The sequence below is a fragment of the Melopsittacus undulatus genome, chromosome 1 (assembly GCF_012275295.1).
Source record: "Melopsittacus undulatus isolate bMelUnd1 chromosome 1, bMelUnd1.mat.Z, whole genome shotgun sequence".
NCBI classification, from domain to species: Eukaryota; Metazoa; Chordata; class Aves; order Psittaciformes; family Psittaculidae; genus Melopsittacus; species Melopsittacus undulatus.
In genome coordinates this window covers 14,086,259-14,105,922 of record NC_047527.1, presented here as the reverse complement: position 1 = coordinate 14,105,922, position 19,664 = coordinate 14,086,259, and the positions used below count along the sequence as shown (strand labels likewise).

The following is a 19,664-nucleotide window of genomic DNA, read 5'->3' as shown; positions in this document are numbered from 1 at the left end:
CTGGTTAAAACACCAACTGATACCAACTTTTAATTTGCTAGTCTGGGGACTATGGGTACACGGCACCCAAAAAGTGCAAAATAGCGCCAGTGACTTCCAGCTGTAGCAGACTGGCAGCTCGTCTGCTGTCACTAACAGTCTCATTGGAGGGAAGCTTTCGTGGAAAAGTCTCTCTACATGTTACATGGAGTATGCATTGTTCTTCCAGTACACAGCCAGCCACAAGTATCCTATAACTAATTAGTACACACTTGGATACAATACCGAAGTCTTTTGTCTCTTGAGTAAATGAAAAACTGGGCATGAAGAGTTGGTGCCAAAAGGAAAAAAAAGACAAAACAGATATTCCCATATATTGAAGACATTTTCCATGGCAAAAGCGGCTAAACATCTCACAGATAAGAGATAAATTGGAGTAAACAGCTGTCATACTTAAATAAATATCCTGGATAATGTGCAGGACAGAAATAACTGCAGCATGGTCGAACTCCTTTCTTCACTTTATTTAGCTGTTCTTGCACGTAGCTCCCAATCTTTCCACTGCTTCAGTTAGTGGAGCATTTATTTTTGAGTCAGCTGCATTTGTCAAGACTGTAACAACGAAAGGCATTTCCTGAGAATCTGCAAGGATGAGCAGCAAGAAAGAACAACAGCTAAGGAAATTCGGGACCCTAGTTGTGTTTTTTATCTTCCAAGTTCAGATTCTGGGTTTTGATGTTGACAATCGACCTACAACAGATGTCTGCTCGACACACACAATTTTACCTGGACCAAAAGGTGAGGAATATCAGGTTGATAATGCTGACACCAGTACTGATAGAGGCTGATTTTTAAAAATACAGACATGGAGGGCTTGTGGAACGGGCTGGGGATGAGAGATGTGAATTACTGCAGACTGTGCAAACCTCTAGAAAAGTGCGACTGTGATGGGGGAAAGAGAGGAAGCAAGGAGATTTGAATTTGCTTTGCTTTAGCTTCAGGAACAGTGTCACCTATTCTGATAAAAGTTAGAGGTGTCCTTTTACATCTTTCTCCAGCCACATAAATCTTCTTTTACTTTTTGTATTCATCACACAACCAGTACAGCTAGCAGCCATAAATGGAGTGACTCTGTTTAAAAGTAGGCACCTATTGTGAACTGTTAATGGCTCGCTTTGCACCTACTGGTAGGAAGATATATGCAATATTTAAAATGACCGAACTGTCATTATCTCCAGATGTTTACTTGTAAATACAGCTCTGCAGCATTCATCAGACCTGATTCAGCAGCTCTTGTTGAATTAAACAGGAACTTTTGCTACAGATTTCAACAACAGCTATATCAGCTCTGTCATATGCAGGTCTTTTATCTTCCAGGCACTTTGCAGATATCTGGAACAAAATTTTCTGCATTAACTTACTTTTTGTGTAACACAACTAATGTCAGTGGAATTGCCTGGAGGGTACTCAGTCAAAAAATTGGGTCCATAATGCACAAATCTATCTTGCAGTGACAGATCTAAAATATATATTCCACACCACGACTACTGCAGTTCGAACTATTGCCTTCCTTTTAGTAATTCATTGTATTTTTCTATAGGCTACAGACTTAGAGAAAAAAAAAAAAAGAAAAAAAATGCAACTGATTTAAATTTTAAACAGAAAAAAGATTATCAAGTCAAAAGCACTGCTACAGACTCATTTGTTTTTATGATGGATTATTTAAATGCACGTTGCTTAAAGGACCACTTTTAATCAGCAAGTTAATTTCTTTATGATTACAATCCAGGCTTAAACTTTTGCTGCCACAGCATAAATGCAGAGAGATATAATGATCCCCAAGGGAGCCAGTGGAGCTTGTTTAGTTAGTATCTGAATAATGGCAGGCTGGAGAACAAACTTTGACAGAATTGTGTTTAACAAGTCACAGGGCTAATGAGGTGGTCTGGTGACACACGAGAGTAGCTGGGACTCCAGCTGGTTTCTGTGGTCTAGCTCACATAGGGGGCAGTTAAAGGTTGGATATTATGGCTCTTTGCAAGCCTGATCCTGGGAAAGTCAGGATTTAGTCATTACCGGTCCTATTGCCTTCTGGCTGACACCAAGACACATGAGGAGCCAAGCAGTATATTGGCACGGTGTTCACTACTACTTTAAGATTAGATTACCATGCCCAAGAAACATGATTGTTAAAAGGAGTATCGAGTAAATCACCTCCAAATTACTGGCTCACTTCCATTGCAGGTCATCAAATACATTTTCCAGTCTATGTGCTATAGTCCTATAAACTAATCTCAGTTCCTATCACAGCTGAGCTCATCCAGGACAGTTACACGTGGCTCTCAGTGGCACTGGTTGTTTTGACTGCCAGTCAGTTGGCAATTCAAGACTGAGCAGGCTGCATGTGTGAACTACGCTGTTACTCCTCAGGCACCCTTTGTAGTCAAGGATGAAGCGTGCTGACCTAATATGGCAGAAGAAAGTCTGTCCTGCTGCCAGTTTTCCTCTATCCATCTTATGTCTGCAGACTCAGAGCATATGAGCCCCCAGCCTACGACTACAGCAACACTTAGCTGCTCAAGCTTTAACTCTGATAGATAAGCCTGACTTTTGTTGCTTCAAGTTCTATTTTCTGTGTTACGTCTGTTGTGCCCCTTTGTCCACCATTCTCCTGAAAATGGATTTTGTTCCACCCTGCACCAGTTTTACTCCCTCCCCCCATCTGCTCAGCATCTTCAGCTATGGTAGAACACAGCGGTGCTCCCACAAGACAGAGGTGCTGAGCTCACACAGGGCATTGGCCAGCTTTTTCTACCACCACATTCAGTTGTGGCAACTTCCTTCTTCCACATGAACATGAGCGCCTGTAATGGGCCAGAGTAACTAGAAGTGCAAGGAATTAAAATGTGTTCAATGGCTGTAAGACTTCCTGCACCATCACATCTACCTATCCCAAACTGTCCTGCAGGCTAGATCCAGTCTGTGGGCTACAAGTGGGATAGTCCCTGGTGCTATGCAGCAGAAATACTACAATTGCCATCACACAGCATGATAGAGAGGAGAAAGCTGAGGGAGAAGTGAGGTTGGTTCGAAAGGCTCAGGATTTATAACCCTTTATTTCTTGCACTATTGGAGGCTACAGTACACAATTCATCATCTAGGCATTCACAGTTGTTAGAGGAGCAAGCACCTGACCCTTCTGCATGCTAAACCTGAAAATCATCTATTGGAAAAAGGGTCATTAGTGTCGTGAAAATTGACCACTTCCACAAGCCTTATGTAACTTGTCAGAGTTAATTTGTGCAAGCCAAGTTCTTTCCCTTCAAAAATATATTCTTCCTTATGATCATTATCAGAGATGTCACAAGAGAAGTATGATATGAATGATGAAAGGGAAGGGTAATTCCAGGCTGATTATCAGGAAAGTCTTCAAACCGGTTGTGACAGTCCCACCAGCTCCCTAAAAGCATGAGACAAAACCGAAGACCTTAGTGTCTTCGGTTTTGAGGAGCTAGAAAATACTGTGGAAGGATGCAGTCTCCAGGAACAGAAGGAATGCAGTAAATGTCCTGCAAGCCTTTCGGACTTTTTGTTGCAATGACAGAAGTCAGTCTGAACTAAACTGCTCAGCATTAGAACCGAATCGGAGTTTTAGTCTGACCTCTGGTGGTCCTGAGCGATGCAAACCTTGCAATCCCCTTCACCTATCAGCTGCTTTTCCATCCCTGGTGCAAGCAAATGGAAGCTGAACTCTGCGTGTAAGGAATTATGGAAAGCAAACAGGCACTCCAGAAAAAGGGGATAAAAAGAGAAGAGAAAAGCAAAAGCTGGCACCCCGATTGCCTTTCCTAGGCAATGCTCTGGTTTCTTCTCACAAAGAAGGGATTATTTTTAATGAGCACAGCCCTAGTGCAATGGCTGCTTTGTTCTGCCTTCCTGAGAAAGCTTTTCAGGTACACAGCAAGCTGGCTTATACAGCAGTTAAAATTAGAAATGTGTGAGGCATTTCCTAGGACCCTTATTGAAATAACCCTAGGAAACAAAGAAAAGAGAAAAAATACATGCTTTGGACCAAACCAGATTTTCAGTATTTGTAACTAGTGACTTTTGGTGTTTGACCTGAGATGTTTAGGAACAGCTTGGTCTCAGCTGGACTGCTGTGGCACAGGACCTCGGAAAACTTAATTAGGTAACACTGATCCACAGCTGAGTAATTAGGACAGTGAAGGCCAAACTCTGTACTCCATCTGCTTCTTGGGCCCAAAGAGGACCAGATCAAGCATAAACAAAACAATGAATTTCCCAGGACAGCCAAGAGCCTGGCCTAGCAAAGTCATTCATGGCCCTATTGCTTACTTTCCACCCTTCCAACCCTAGGAGCAAGCTGACTGTTGTTGCTGCTAAGGGAGGACCTGGCACTGTGGAGAGGCAGCAGCTAACACAGTGATAGCAAAAGTTGGTCCGTGGCCTGGCAGCATCAGGAACACTGGGCTCTGCTCCTCTGGGCTCTGCCTTTGACTGGTGTCCCAGCTCTGTCCTTTTGTCCAGCCTGCTCTCTCCTGGAGGCTGCAAGCTCAGTTTTGTCTAACCTGCAAAGGAAGTTTTAAGTAAATGGGCTGTTGACATAGATGAGATGGGATCTGACCCAGTCTGAGTAAAACAAAAAGCAACAGCATGAGGGTGGAAATAAGCAGAGCACCCAAAGAATTGTTTTCTATACTCCCATAAAAGCATTAGCAGGGGGAAAGAACACTGGGATGGGGGCTGGCTCTGTGATAGTTGATTTGTTTGTGGGAGCTCAGTGTTTCAGAAGACTGGACCTAGATCTTGCTATCTGTCCCAGGTCCCAGCTCATTTCCTTGGAAACCCAGACATGGGAACTTCAAAGGTCTTGAATCAGCTCCAGGTTGAGAAACTGGAATGAGATGAAATCTGAAGAACGCTGGGAGTTTCCCATAGCAATTTAGACGTAAAATGTTTCCTTATTATTTCTGACAAATGATGCTTATAAACTCTATGACACTGGCTGGTGCCTCAAAATAGCATTTACTGTGGTCTCCAGTATAGCTGTCCATCTCTCTAATTGTGCTTACGCAATTCCACTCCTGGAAAATTTCAAACTCGCTCAGAAACCAGATATGCTCTTATCCACAGTTCCTTCCGAAAATATAAAATGCCTTACCACATCCTATAGGCTGTTCAAACCTATAACTTAGCGCCTCACGTTTGATCTGAAGAGCCCTTTAATTTCAACATATAATTCTATTTTCATGGCTTTTAGACTTCCCCATCTTAGCGTACATTAAGTTTCAGAAGTTTATCAGCCTGAGCTGCAAAGCATATATGTGGGGACTTGAATCCATAAATTCAAAGCCTGATGCCTCACTGCAGCCACTGCAATCCAGTGGTCTCTGAAATCGTGTCAGAATAGCAGAGGAACGGGCTGGGAAAATTCAATCAGGCAAATCAAGTAAAAGGAGAATCAGGAATAATTTAATTATTTCTATGTCATTAAAGACACAGTGTATGTCCCGGTCACACACAAAGGCCCACACACTTTCCAATAACATAAGTCAGCTTACAGTAGGCTTGGGTCTGGCTCATGTAAGGCAATAGGAGAAGAGGGTCAACAGACATAAGTGGAAAGCAAGAGCAGAGAATCCAGTTTATTCTTGAAGATTCCTTCTTTTTCACTAAGGAAGGGCAACTGTCAACTAATTTGAAGCTGGGTGAAAAAGGCATGTCCAAGAACAGTGGAATCTGTGAGAGCCTTGTGTATTCCTACAGGACACCTGGAAGAATGGCTATGGGTGCAGTTGCACACTAGTTGTACTCATCTGTCAGGTTTTCTGCCAAAAACAGAGGCCGAACATCTCCTTCCCCCACTTTGACCATGTGATGTTACCTTCACTTTGTGCTGGCTCAGCTGTTTATTCGTCAGACTGTTCATTGAGCTGATTCAGCTCACTCACTAAAAATGTGTATTGGCCTTCTTGAGACTCCTCTCTTTATTGAGTTGAATTCCTTCAACACAGGGTCAACATCAGGCAGAGGGCAGGGAGGTGTGCAGGCCAGTGCTGGGGGCTGAAGGGAAGAGGATATTGAGTCAGACAGGCAGAAGATGTCAAGGAATCCTGTCCTCACTAGCTATATATAGCTTGAAAGAGCCATATATATATATCCAGCCATATATAGCGAGAATCCCCACTGCTACGGGAAATTCGCTAAGGATCTAAAAAGACACTGAAAGTGAAATTAGAGGAAATCTTGAGGCTTTCCATTGATGTAGCTGTGACGCACTTGTACACTGGAAAAACAAACTGAGCTGTATTTGCTTATTTCTTGGAGTCTGCAACTCCCTCTGGTGACAAAACCTCTCAATAGAGACTGTGCATGTGCAAGTGCTGCAAAGGTTCACCATGCTCAGGGTCACTGCGTCCATAGGCTGCAGAGCTAATCCCGTGGCTATCTGTAAGGCTCTGCAGGAGGGCAAGGCATTCAGTTGCTCCTGGAGGGTTCTCAAGGCTTCAGATTGTGCACATCTCCTTGTCCCTTTAGTTTGACACCCACAGAGGGCAGAAATCACCTTTGCTTTTCACACTCTCTCTGTGGAGGTGGGGAGAGTCCCTACAGCACCTCAGGTTGGACTACAAGCATGAAACATGGAGCTCAGCAGAACTGTGTCATGCATGATCAGAGGGTAAAAACGCCTAACAGATTCCATGCAAAACCTTTGTGGTGGAACATTGACTATGCCTAAGAATGCTAAATGTATCCAAGGCAAGCAGTACAAAGCATCCATGTGCATACTAATCCATATTAACCATTCTTCACTCACAGAATTCAGTCATACCCCCAGGGCTTCTCTAGGACTTTTTGGCTGGTGGTGGACTGTTTTCATTTCAGAGTATCTGATGTAGGAAGACAACTGTGCTGAACCATGGACACTCAGCATAGGCGGTATTTCTACCATTTGAAAGGGTGGGTATGCCTGGAGTGCGGGGAGGTACACCTGCAAAGAGAGGCTTGAGAGAACATTAGCATTTCTGTAGTGTTTTGGTCAGGACATGGGAACTGGAGCTGACCTGAGGCCATGACTTGCCAGCACACCTGAGAAAGTGCCTCAGCAATGCACCCAGGGAGTCTGTCAGCAGAGCTCCAAGTGAAGACTTCATGCTCACAGAGAAACATAGGCATTAACCTAGCTAAGAATCACCTTTAGCCTTTAGGCAGCCTGCAGACATGCTCTCACCCTGATGCAGTGCTGTCTCTATAGATAAACGTAGACTCCACAATCCCCAGGGATTACACTCTGGTTCTCCAAGAACCAGGGTCAGCCCTTGATCACAAGACTTGAAGAGTCACTAAACACATGGGAACAATTCAAATCTTCCTCAATTAATGAACACAAACCAGATAAACTGCCTGCGAAAGATCCAGCAGGGAAATCTAAGTCACTTGAAAGTCATTAAATTATTACTGATTAAATTCTTACCAAATGTAACCTCTCAACATTGTGTTATTTAATGAAACTCCTAAAAAGGCAGAGCCCCTTTTAACTGCCTGAAAATCCTGCTCATTATTAGGCCTTCAGCATCTTCCTGAGCCTGTTTACAGGGGAAGGAAGGACTGTGGCTCTCTCTCAATTACAATTAAAATTTTCTAATGGCTGCAAAAGACATTTACAGCTTATGGCTTCTGCTTCCCTCCTGTCTCACACAGTCCCAAGCTGGAACAGTCTAGTAATTTATTGCTCCATGCGTTCATTTTAATAGTCTGGTATTTAAAATCTGTGACACAGAAGAAGTGAATCAGCTTGAGGGAATACTAACAAGATTGAAAAGTGGTCTTGCTTCAGCTACTGGCTCCAAGTGCTTCACCCATGCTTCAAATGCCAATGCAAAGCATTATCTGACAGCCTTCCAACCACAGTTTTAAAGTGACAATTTGCTAATTAGGTTAAAACTTAATCTGACACTGCCCCAAGTGTAAAGCAGCACAAAGGAGAGGTTAACCCTTAGGTATTGGCTACAACCATATGAGGTCAGGATACAGAGGTCTGGGGCTTTTTCTGTAAGAAAACTCATGTTGCACAAAGCACAGTAGTACAGTATTCAAATACCCGGTCCAGAGAACTGTCAGGATGTAGATTCTTTTCTGCCAGATTACAAGAACGTGGATAATGCAGTGGGATGGCCTGTCCATGGGAAGTCCCAGAGGAAAGGCTGGGATAGTTATTATCAATTAGAAACGAAGCCTACTCCCTGCCCAAAACAAGTCACTCAACCTCTCGCAGTCTCTCCTACCTGGGTGCAAATCGTAGCGAGACCACAAGGGGGGAGCATAACCCAAGAATTCACAAAGCCTGCTCTCACTGCACACAACTAAAGGAGGCGATAACGCGTTTATAACACTGTTATTAAGCACTGGGCTTAATCCAGTTTACATTAACAATGAGATGGTACTATTAATACTGTTTGTTTCTGCCCCTGATTTGTAATGGCCTTCCCATTCTTAGATGCAATATGGGTTGAAAAGCAGGATTTCCATCCCTTACAGATAGGCAAATTATTAGTCTTTCAATTTTCCTAGGTAGGAAAACTAAGGCAGGGTGTGCTGGGCTGCCTTATGACAAGATGAAACAGAAACAGGTGACATATCTCACTGCCCTCTCCCTCAAGCTTTAAGAGGGCTTGAGCAAACATTGGGACTACACTAGGTGTTAGCAATGGAAGTTGAGACACACTCTAATCCCCCAGCATAAACTTTTGCACACCTTTTACCCCTTTTCCCTGTCGGCTCTCAGTATAATGGCCCTTACAGGACAACCTAGCTTCATTCCCAGCAGCCTCATGTGTGAAAAGCTTGCTCCAAAGTCTCTCAGAGAAAATCACTGCAGCTTTCAGTGGCTTGAAATGTTGAAACTGAGATTGGAAGAAAACACCTTTGAAGTAATCACAGCTTCTCCACTTGTATATTGGCTTTCTTTCCTGGGCTCTATTTCTAAGATTAACTGTCTAAGCAATGTTTCTTACAAGAATCCCCCCCCCATCTTTGTTGCAGAGAGGACTTTCTTCTGCAGCAAACAACAGCCTCTCTAAAGCCCTTAACCCAACAGAGCAGGCTGCAAGCCACAGGGAATGTGGGTATCTGGCCTGAGTGAGGTAATGAGACTGCCATAGTGACAGGCATAGTTTGGAAGGTCAGCAGGAATCTGGTTTGCTCACCTGTGTGATACAGGCCAAAGAAACTCCCTCAGCAGTTTCCACATCAGACCCAGAGTTACAGAATATCTCACACACAGGAATTCATTGCATGGGGAAAGGCTGCACATGAAAGGCCTCCTACATCTCCCTCCCCTGCCAAAGAGTATGGTCATTTGTTAAATATCTCCATGTTGCATTTCTAGTCAGGACTTACCCAGCTTTTCCACCCCTTGAATCACACCCTGCTTCCTTTCTATTGCTACACAGTTTTGCCCCTCTATGGGTTTACAGACCATGATCATACCAGCTCTCAGCTTCTACCAGAATTTCATTTCACAAGCCCTTTGTCAGCCTCTGGCAATCTTCTGAATTTCTGAACTACTGAGAAGTGACTTTTACACTTCTCAAGGCTTTTACAGATGGGTTTGGAAAGGACAATTGCTTGGTTTCTCAGTTGTGAATGTTGTTAGCATTGAGGTCAACAACAAAATTAAGCCATACATTCTCTTGCTCTGCTGTTTGATGGTCAGTAGACAAGAACCCAATGCAAGCAAGCATCTTTCCATCAGTTCCAGGCTCAGACCTACAGCTTCAGGTGGGTGTTTAAGGAGTCTGACTTATGCAGATACCCAGTATTTAAGAACCCGTGTCCATCACTCTAGCAAATGCTTCCTTCCTCCAATGTGAACTGAAGTTCAGCACTTTATCTTTCTCTGCTCAAACCACTGACCTTCCTCCCAGAAGGGCATCCTGACCCACAGGGCGAGCTTGCCCTCCACAAGAGAGTCCTAGCACTGAAGCTTTTTTGCAGCATGCAGGGACACACTCAGCCCAGTCACAGAACTGCCATGGAAAGGAGCCAAACAGCTAATACTACATTTTATTGTCTGCAGTTAATATGCACCACTTCTCATCTGTCATCATGCCACAGAGCAGCCCACGATATGCCACCTATGGCTACAGAAGTAGGAGAAGGTAAATCAGGAATGAGTGGGTAGTACATTTCAGAAAACAAGAATGAGGCCTAATGAAACAATCAGTCTTAAAGCAGCCATGGGAAGCTACTTTCTCCCCCAGCACACAATTAAATCACTGACCTCTTTGCCACAGGGTATTTATTATAGGGGCCAAAAATGTGAAAGGGTTTAAAAGGCATAAGACTAAAGTGTTCAGGGAAGAATCAGTGATGGCTGTTCACAAGTGGACTGAATGCAATGATTGGTTCAGGCAAGCCCTTAAACCACTGCTTTTGAGAGGCTGGAAGTAGCTGCAAGGGTCATAATCACCCTCAGCACACCCAGTTCCCTGAAAACCTTGTGTCAGGGTTGGAGGCACCACCCTCAGTGAGGCGGGATATTGGTCTCCACAAAACGCTGTTCTGTCCTCACTTCTGACATCCAGGCTTCCCTCCCTTGGGTCTCCATACACTGAAATGCAGCCTCTTCGCTTCTGGGCTGCAGGCACAGACACAACTGGCTGCCACTCCCACGGGAGACCCTGGCTTGGCCAACAGACCGTGTTACTGCTTCCCACTGCATGGCAGGGCTTACTGCAGACAGCGGCAGGGAACAGGGGCAGAGGCTATGGAAGGCTGCTCATAGTCAGTGCTGGTCATTTGGTGCAGGGGGGTGCAGGGGTTGGCCCCCCTCCAGTATTTTTTGTCTTAAAAAAAAAGAGTAAAGATGCACTTGGGATGTGGCAAAAAACTAAGAAGTAGAGGATAAGAAAATCAAATGCAGTCGTGCCTCCAATTTCCTGTGCAATGTGAAGTGAAATTGTATTCTACCTAAGAAATAAAATTTCTTTCCTATTAATTGCTGCCTTGCTCCTTTATACTGTAAGCTGCTCAGTGAGAGACTGACTCTTACAACAGTACTTATATAATACTATATAGGAGCCTGTGTCTTCTCGTTTGGAGAAATCCCTGCTCTCCTGTAATAAATGCAATGATTTTACCTCTTGCAGATATTCTGTGTATGACATTTTGTAATGGCAAAACATGTTTTTTATACAAATTCCACCTGTCAAAAACTGAAGGCAAGAGTTCTGCCCACACTAAGAGCTAAGGTCTATGTTAAGATCTATTTCAACATACTTACACTCCTTTCATTCCAAAAGCATCTGCATACCTTGAACAGAGTCACTAGGAACAACTAAATTCCTATTGCCTCCCTTGGCAGTTCATCCATGTGTGTACAGGTTTCCAAACACAGAAAGATTGGTTTATTTGTCCACTTAATAGAGCTTAAAGGGAAGGACTAGAAGTTGGTGTTCTATAATTCTCATGTGGGAATAGCCTCTCCAAAAAGGAAATTCTTTAGCTTTTCTGAATGATGGTCAGATACATCAGCTCTTCTCTGGAAATTTCTGTTATGGCTACTGTGCCTGCAAATAAGAAACTAGTAGGGAAAAAACTCCATGAACTTTACTTTCTGTGGATGTACATTTGCACTTATTGCACTGAGAAAAATGTATCATGATGCTTTATTTTCTGTTTTTTTGGAAGGGGATGAAGGTGTAAAAGGAGATAGAGGAGAAGTGGGCAAACAAGGAAAAGTTGGACCAAAAGGACCTAAAGGTATTTATGATGGTTTGTTGGCTATTACTGATATATTAATATCATTACACACAACTGTACTGGTGCATATGATGGGTGATCTTTAATGCTTTGCATTCCTGTTGCAGCAGTGGATTTCACAATCCTGTCAAACATTAATCAGTGAACCTAACAATACTCACAGAGCTTGTTGTAATTCCTGCTGACATGTAAGACAGCTACATATGGCAATAAATCAAAAGAGTCATGTAACATTTACTACTGCTCTCCCAAGTAGCTGTCATAAGGTCATAAGCACAATCTAGAAGACCCAGATCATATGTATAATGAGGATGAGTACTATTCTCTTAATGAAATGATCCTTTAGTTGAAACTGAATTTTGAAAGTTATTTCCTAATAAGAGGAAGTCAGAATGCTCCACAAAATTCAGTCTCAGTTATCCCTGTTTTGCAGAAAGGCAAGTAGAGGCATACACTAAGAAACAGTGCTGCCTCTGATCAAACAGCATCTGAGCTGAGCACAAGGAGCCATGGATGTCTTGAGGTTTGGCTCTATTAAACATATCCCACAACCACAGTGTGAGCTGGGCAGAGCGTTCAGAGGCACCAGATGTGATGGTGTCAGCCTTGTTTGCATGCTCTAATTAAAAAGCTTAATTTATCACTAGAGTTTAATGATAATGCATATCCATGGTCTTTCTTCCATGACAGTGCTATAAGACTAATCAGGAAAGTTTTTACTTTTACAGAAACTTTAAAGACACCATTATTATTGTTAAAATAAAAAAGCCTTTTCCATCTTTAAATGCATTCTAATGCTTTTTACCTCAAAGAGAAGATCAGGTAAAATACAAGGGAATCTGTAACAATTTATGAAGCATCTTAGTGATGTGTGGAAACTGAGATTCCCTAAACTGGGCTGTCATCAGGTCATCAGGTGCTCTGAGGACTGGGAAAGCACACACAGCAAAACTAGTACCTCCCTATTTGCAGTCCTGCTTTGAGAAGGATTCCTAGCAAAGCCACAACAACTTTAAAAGGAAGGAAGAAAGGAAGGGTGTTTTCTGGCATGGAGAAAAAGGACACCAAATAAAACCTGCCATCAGCCTTGTTTGGCTGTGAAGTAAAATCAGTATTTTACTGATTTTATTTGAATACTCACTAGCACTTTTAGTTTGTATTTTCTGTAAGGAAACATGATGTTTCTGCACATTTCAACAGGCAGTTCTAGTAGGATGCCTTGCAATCTCCTACTGTTGTGTGCTGTAGTAGCAGAAATCTGCACTGTCCTCCTTCAACCACCCTCTGGGCTCAACTCCTTTTGACTTTGCCACACATGTGAACTAACCAAGCTCAGGAAAAACAACAGCAGTAGAGACTTAAATAGTGCCTTGGAAAGAAATGACAGAAACCATCCACACTCTTTTCCTCTTTATTTCTTCTCTCAGGAAATAAAGGACCTGTGGGGGATGCTGGTGACCAGGGAATGCTTGGGAAAATTGGCCCAATTGGTGGAAAAGGTAAGCTCTGGTGTGGGAACTTTCATGTTTTCCCTCAAGGTAAATATGTGTTTTGTGAGAGTTCCAGCTATGGAGTAATATCAAATAACAGCTGAGACCAATGCCCCCAACTAGAGGTATGCATAAAAATTGGTGACAAGAGCTAACTGAGATACTGTTTTATTTCCCACGTGCATTATAACTGATTTACTTGGCTAAGATAATTTGCCTTATGAGTTAAGAAATCAATCTTCTTTAGTGGTAAAAGAGGAAGGGAGAAATCAGGCTCTTGTGAAGTAAATCCTCTGAATGTTCTAAAAGAGAAAGATAAATTTGTGCCTCTGCTTTGGACACTAAAGGCCTAAGTCAATATTCTGCTACTGCTCAGGATGCCACACCTTGTCACCTGCACTGCTGTGGGACATGTGAGCAAGCAGAGCACAGGATTGCTCAGTAAGGAAAAGGGTTTAGGAGTTTTAAGGCAGCACTCAAGTAACCAGGGACAACAACTACTTGCAAATCAAGGTAGGCTCCACGTCTACCTGGACAATAATTTCATGAAATTGTTCTCTAGTTGTCTGAGAAGAACAGGCATTCCTAAAGAGCTACTTAGAAGGAATATTACTTCTGCTGCAAGGAGATCTGCCTTGAAAAACTAGCAGGGATTCCACAATCTCCAGGGAAACTTTGGTCTCTAACCAGCACATGGGGTAGAACCATCTCTCCAGGGAGCTTCTCAAGCCAGTGTTTTGATTAAACCTTTGATGGCCTCTAGCCAGCCACGTATCAGAGAAGAACAAGAGAATTTGGCCTGAAGGACTAATTTTCAGAAGTACCCAGATGGTTATCTCCTAAAGTTGTCTTCTGTCACCTGAGGAGACTAGAACTTAAGAATCCCACAAACTCCTTATCTTTATCTGTAAGTAAACCAATGCTCTGAGCCTTTAAATCAAGCTCGCTCTCAACCTGAATGTACAATTTATTTGCCCCTTCTAGTTTTTCTCATTTTCTTTCTTTATTTGCAGAAGCAAAGGTCACTAAGTCACTGTTTAAATCTACCATGAAACATTCAAGTTCTTAATGAAGGAAACCTGAAATTTCAGCTTACAAGTGTGCAGTGTCAAGCAATGCTCATTGAAATCATAAGCCAACTCCTAATTCATTTTACACAACCATATAAGGGAAAAAATGTCAAAACATGGCCATCAACAAGGCAGAGCAAGTACTTGTATTTTTTCCCCTCTGAAGGTTTTAATTCATAAAAGAAAGGCTGACATGAATTTCAGGTAAAGTCCAGCTCTTCCTGATCCAAATTACAGCTGAGATTTTTTTAAAAAGCTAGTCACCTCCACTTACATAGCACAGCATTTGGAGAAGTATTTCTATCATTCTTATGATTTACAGAAGAAGAAGATACAAGCAACTGGATGAAAATAAGTCACATTTCCATGGACTACAGCTGATACGAAATGCTGCTCCTTACTGATCTCATTTTGTGCAGGTGCTAACTGCTGCCTGCACACATAAAGTGTTGCACAGATGAATTTAGTTTCCTTGTACCCATCAGCTTCACCTGGTGCCTCATCCCATCATGGAGCTACTGAACCCAGGGAAGGGCTCTGTCCTGCAAGGCAATGTGAGAAACAGGTCTCACATCTCACAGATTTCATGACTGCTTTCAACCTCTCAGGACCATTCTGAAGTTTATGGTTAAAGTAAGTGGTACCAGGAGCCAGCAGCACACAAGATGCCTGTGTTACCAGTGAGTTAGGTATTAAAGGGTTCTCTTTACTTCCATACACCAGAATTTATCACAATTTATTTGACTTGGCACATCTGCCGGTACAGTACATCAGGGCTGCCTATCAAAAGCACACCGTTAATGTATTATTGAACAGGTTTTTCAAACACTCTCCCCTGACATGGTCACTGTCTTGAGATCTGAGACTGTATTTTCCTCTTTGTTCAGGTGACAAAGGAGCCAAAGGTTTACCAGGGGTTTCTGGGAAAAAGGGAAAAGCAGGTAAGCTGTGCATCCTCTTCTGCACAATGGTCAAGTCTGCTGGGTCTTTGATTTCAGGGTGTTTTTTTCTGGAGTTTCATAAAGTTTTAGGCCCATGGAAAAACTTGAGAATGGATGAAATGAAGAGGAAGAGACTGAAAAAGTTTTGTTTAGAAAAATGAAGGCTTGGGTAGGGACCTGACTGATACCTATGAATATACCAACATACAGAAACATGCAGAAGGGTAACCTAAATTCATGGGTGATGTTTGATATCACAGAAACTAACACATAGACAGGACAATGGTATATTTATACCAGAAACTAGAAGAAAGTTTCTGAATACCAAAGGAATTAAGTCCTAATTCTATTAAGGACTCATATTAATATATATTAGTTATTCTATTAATTTTCCTAGTAGGAGCATGGGGATGAAAAGAATAAGTGATTTTAGAGCATAATCAGTTGTCAAATAAATGCAACACATTTGTTCACAGTAGGAGAATTTGGATCTGATGACCCAGAAAATTCAGTCCTAATAACCTTGACTGGCTTTCCACCTTGAATGTACACTTGTGTTAATTTTTAAGAGATTTCATATGCAGTGCCAGTTTGGTTCTTAATGTGAAAACATAAGCTACTTTTTTCCCTCAGAATAACAGAGGAACAAACATAAACCTATACCAAGCCAAAATTCAGTTTACCAATGAAAATATAACAGAGACTTCAGTGCTTGAAAGCTGTTATTCAAGTTGGTATAAACAATTACTGCCGGACCACAGCTCCATGCAGCAATTACACTAACAGGCCTTCTACCAAAGTTTTGCAATCCCCCCTCTACGCATGCTCACAAACTCAGTCACTAAGAAAGCAACAGTTCCCCATTTCATGGATGCTGACCTTTCTATTAGGAGGCTGGGGAACCTGTACTATTTACAGATACAAGGTAGACCACTGGCATTCAGATGTAGTGATTCCCATAACAAGTCACATTTTTGCAGCTAGATGAAATAAAAAATGAGAAGGGCAGTGGATATGCAGATCTCACATTGATATGGGTGGAAATGAGATGGCAAACTTTTCTATCCACATTTTTAATTGTAGGGATCCTTAAGCCAGTTAGGAAGTGAGTGTACAAAGCCACAATATAAAGCTCTTTGATCAACAGAACTATGGCCAGTGGGGCAGGATGGGACTGGCTCTCCACAAGTGGAGCAAAGTCTTTAAGAAGTTTAGAAATGGGCTATAAAGGACCCTCCACACACACAAACAAATGATTCTAAACAGATAAATCCTCTATTTTTTGATTGCATCAGGCACGGTCTGTGACTGTGGAAGATACCGCAGAGTTGTTGGACAACTGAATATCAACGTTGCTCGTCTTAACACTTCCATCAAGTTTTTAAAGAATGGTAAGGATCCTTATGTATTTGATGGGATTTATTTGGCTAATTGCTATTCTTCCACCACTGCTACTCTATGGCAACATCCATAGAAGATCTGGAGAGAGGGTTGCACTGTGTGAGGCACTCTGAAAACATACAGAAAAGAGACACCTGTAAGGATATAAGCAGCAGAAACAACACGTAAATTAACAGCATAACAGAAAGACTCATGAAAAGCACAAGGCACAGCTTGCTAACCGCCTCTGCACTGTCAAACTGCTCAAGCTCTGCTGCCACACAGGCAATGAAAGAGAAAAGTTTGTGCCAATCTGCTCCACAGAGGCAGGGAAAACCATAGGAACCTACTGATCTCTCTGCTGCACAGGAAGGCTGCAGACATGGTGCTCTTTGTGCTTCCCCAAGTGCAAGCAACATTTTTCTGTAACAAAGGACCAACACTCAAAGGCATGGGTTATAATACCTACATACCAATATCTAAATACCTAAAGGGGGCCTACACAAAATCTGAAGAGGGACTTTTTACAAGGGTATGTAGTGATAGGACAAGGGGGAGTGGCTTTAAACTGACAGAGGATAGCTTTAAATTAGATGTTAGGAAGAAGTTCTTTACTGTGAAAGTGGTGAGACACTGGAACAGGTTGCTCAGAGAAGCTGTGGATGTTCCAACCCTGGAAGTGTTTGAGGCATTGGATGGTGCTTTGAGCAACCTGATCTAGCAGAAGGTGTCCCTGCCCATGGCAGGGGAGTGGAAGCAGATGATCTTTACGGTCACTTCTAACCCAAACCATTTTATGATTCTGTAAGAAGCCATGTCTGCAGGCAGTGCTGCCACACGGACAGTGCAAACTGTCCCCACTGAAAGGAAGGAGGCACATTTCCTGGCATAACAGATTTTGAGAAGGCTCAACCACTCTTCTAGGACTAGGGCTGTGTCAGTAAACTAAATGTGTTTGAGACAGTTCACTGGCACTGTGGGCAACCAGCACAGAACAGCACTCATCTATATTACAAATCCTACAAAACTGAATGCCATATTACTCAGAGTGTCCCTCTACTAACTAACTGACTGTGCCTGGACTAAGTCCTGAATTGTTTGGGAAAGTATTAGTTATCTCAGGTCAAAGTTCTGCTCAGGACCATTCCTTACTTCATGACCAGGGACAATCAAGTTCTAGCTGCTCAGGCATGTTCCTTGGTACTGCTTAATTCACTAGGATACACACTGGCTGAGAAGTTTGGCTTTTAAAGCTAGTGAGCAGGCAGGTTTTGTCCAAATCAATGTCACTTAGTGGCTACAGAGCAGCTCTGAATATCAGGCTGTATTTAAATATCTTATTTTAGCAGCCACATTGATTTCCGTCTACATAGAAAGGACTTGAAAAGCTATTTATATCCCCCTGTCTCTATCCCAGAACACTCTTCCACAATCTTTATTCAAAAAAACATGTAGACTAGTGGGGATGATCCAGAATTATTTGACCATTTAGCATGCCTTTATTTGACCATTTAGCATGCCTTTATTTGATTAGTACTACATATCCAGGAAGTAAAGCTTAAGTGTCACAGGAGACATATGCCAATAGGGACTGAGTAGTTCTTGTCCTAACGTGTGCAAGGTGCTTGCCAGTCCCACTAGTAGCATCAATCTTTGATCGTGTCCTCATCATTTATTACAAACTCAGCTGTGGGAAGACTTTTCCTCTCTCTCTTTTATTAATTCTAATGTAAAAATCATCTCATTGTCATACTGGAACAGAAGCACCTTCAATATCTGTTGACATGCCATTATGCAATTTTCTTCCCCTTTAAAGTTATAGCAGGTATCAGGGAGACAGAGGAGAAATTCTATTACATCGTGAAAGAAGAGAAGAATTACAGAGAAGCCTTCATCCACTGCAGGGACAGAGGAGGAACACTGGCCATGCCTAAAGATGAGGCAACCAATGCCTTGATTGCTGACTACATCTCCAACAGTGGCCTCTTCCGAGCCTTCATTGGGCTGAATGACATGGAGAAGGAAGGACAATTTGTGTATGCAGACAACAGCCCACTGCAGAACTACAGCAATTGGAAGGAAGGGGAGCCTCATGACCCAGCTGGACGCGAGGACTGTGTGGAAATGCTCAGCACAGGAGAGTGGAATGACTCTGAGTGCCAAGTCACCATCTACTTTGTCTGTGAATTCCTCAAGAAGAGAAAATAAAAGTGCCATAGAATTCCTCTGGCACCTGCTGTGCATGCAATATCCCCTCTTCATTCACCCACCGTAGGGAGAGCAGACAACAAGGGACAGGGCTCAGTCCAGCCTTCACCTCACTGGGTTAAGCAAGAGTAACTGCTGTTAAGATGGCAGTGACTGCAAAGTCAGCACAGGCATGCAGAGAGCATCCAGCCAGTTGTAAATTCTGATTTCATTTCTATGTGCCATTTAGGGTGGGCATTTCTACACATAATTTAGGGGCAAATTTAGAGCACACAGAGGTGAATATGAGTTCATTAATGCTAGGAATGGTAAACTCACTGGTTTATTAATTACTGATGTGTTTCACAAAGTCCACAGACAGAAAGAGTTGGGACCTTTACTTATCCCTGACCTCCACAGGAAAACCTTGCCATTTCCCTGATGACTTCAGAGCTGGGAGAACAGATTTGTAGTTTCTCTTGAAAAAAAATCCTTCTTTTTTTAGAATCATTGAATAATTGAAGCTGGAAGGGATCTCTGGAGGTGATCTCCTTGAATCATAGAATCATAAAATCATAGAATAGTTAGGGTTCAAAAGGACCTTAAGATTATCTAGTTCCAACCCCCCTGCCGTGGGCTGGGACACCTCACACTAAAGCATGCCACGCAAGTCTTCGTCCAACCTGGCCTGGAACACCGCCAAGGATGGTGCACTTTGCGCTTGCAACTTCCCTGGGCAACCCATTCCAGTACCTCACCACCTAACAGTAAAGAATTTCTTCCTTAGATCCAATCTAAATTTCCCCTGTTCAAGTTTTAACCCATTACCCCTT

At 42.6% G+C, this 19,664-nt stretch overlaps 1 protein-coding gene across 1 annotated transcript; it reads left to right on the top strand.

The window, feature by feature from the left end:
* The first annotated feature begins 477 nt into the window (after positions 1–477).
* Positions 478–19,235, top strand: COLEC10 (collectin subfamily member 10). Its single transcript, XM_005150938.4, has 6 exons — positions 478–777; positions 11,692–11,763; positions 13,191–13,262; positions 15,211–15,264; positions 16,560–16,655; positions 18,461–19,235. The coding sequence occupies exons 1-6, from the start codon at positions 630–632 to the stop codon at positions 18,850–18,852; spliced, it is 834 nt and encodes a 277-aa protein (XP_005150995.2). The 5' UTR covers positions 478–629; the 3' UTR covers positions 18,853–19,235.
* Positions 19,236–19,664: the final 429 nt, after the last annotated feature.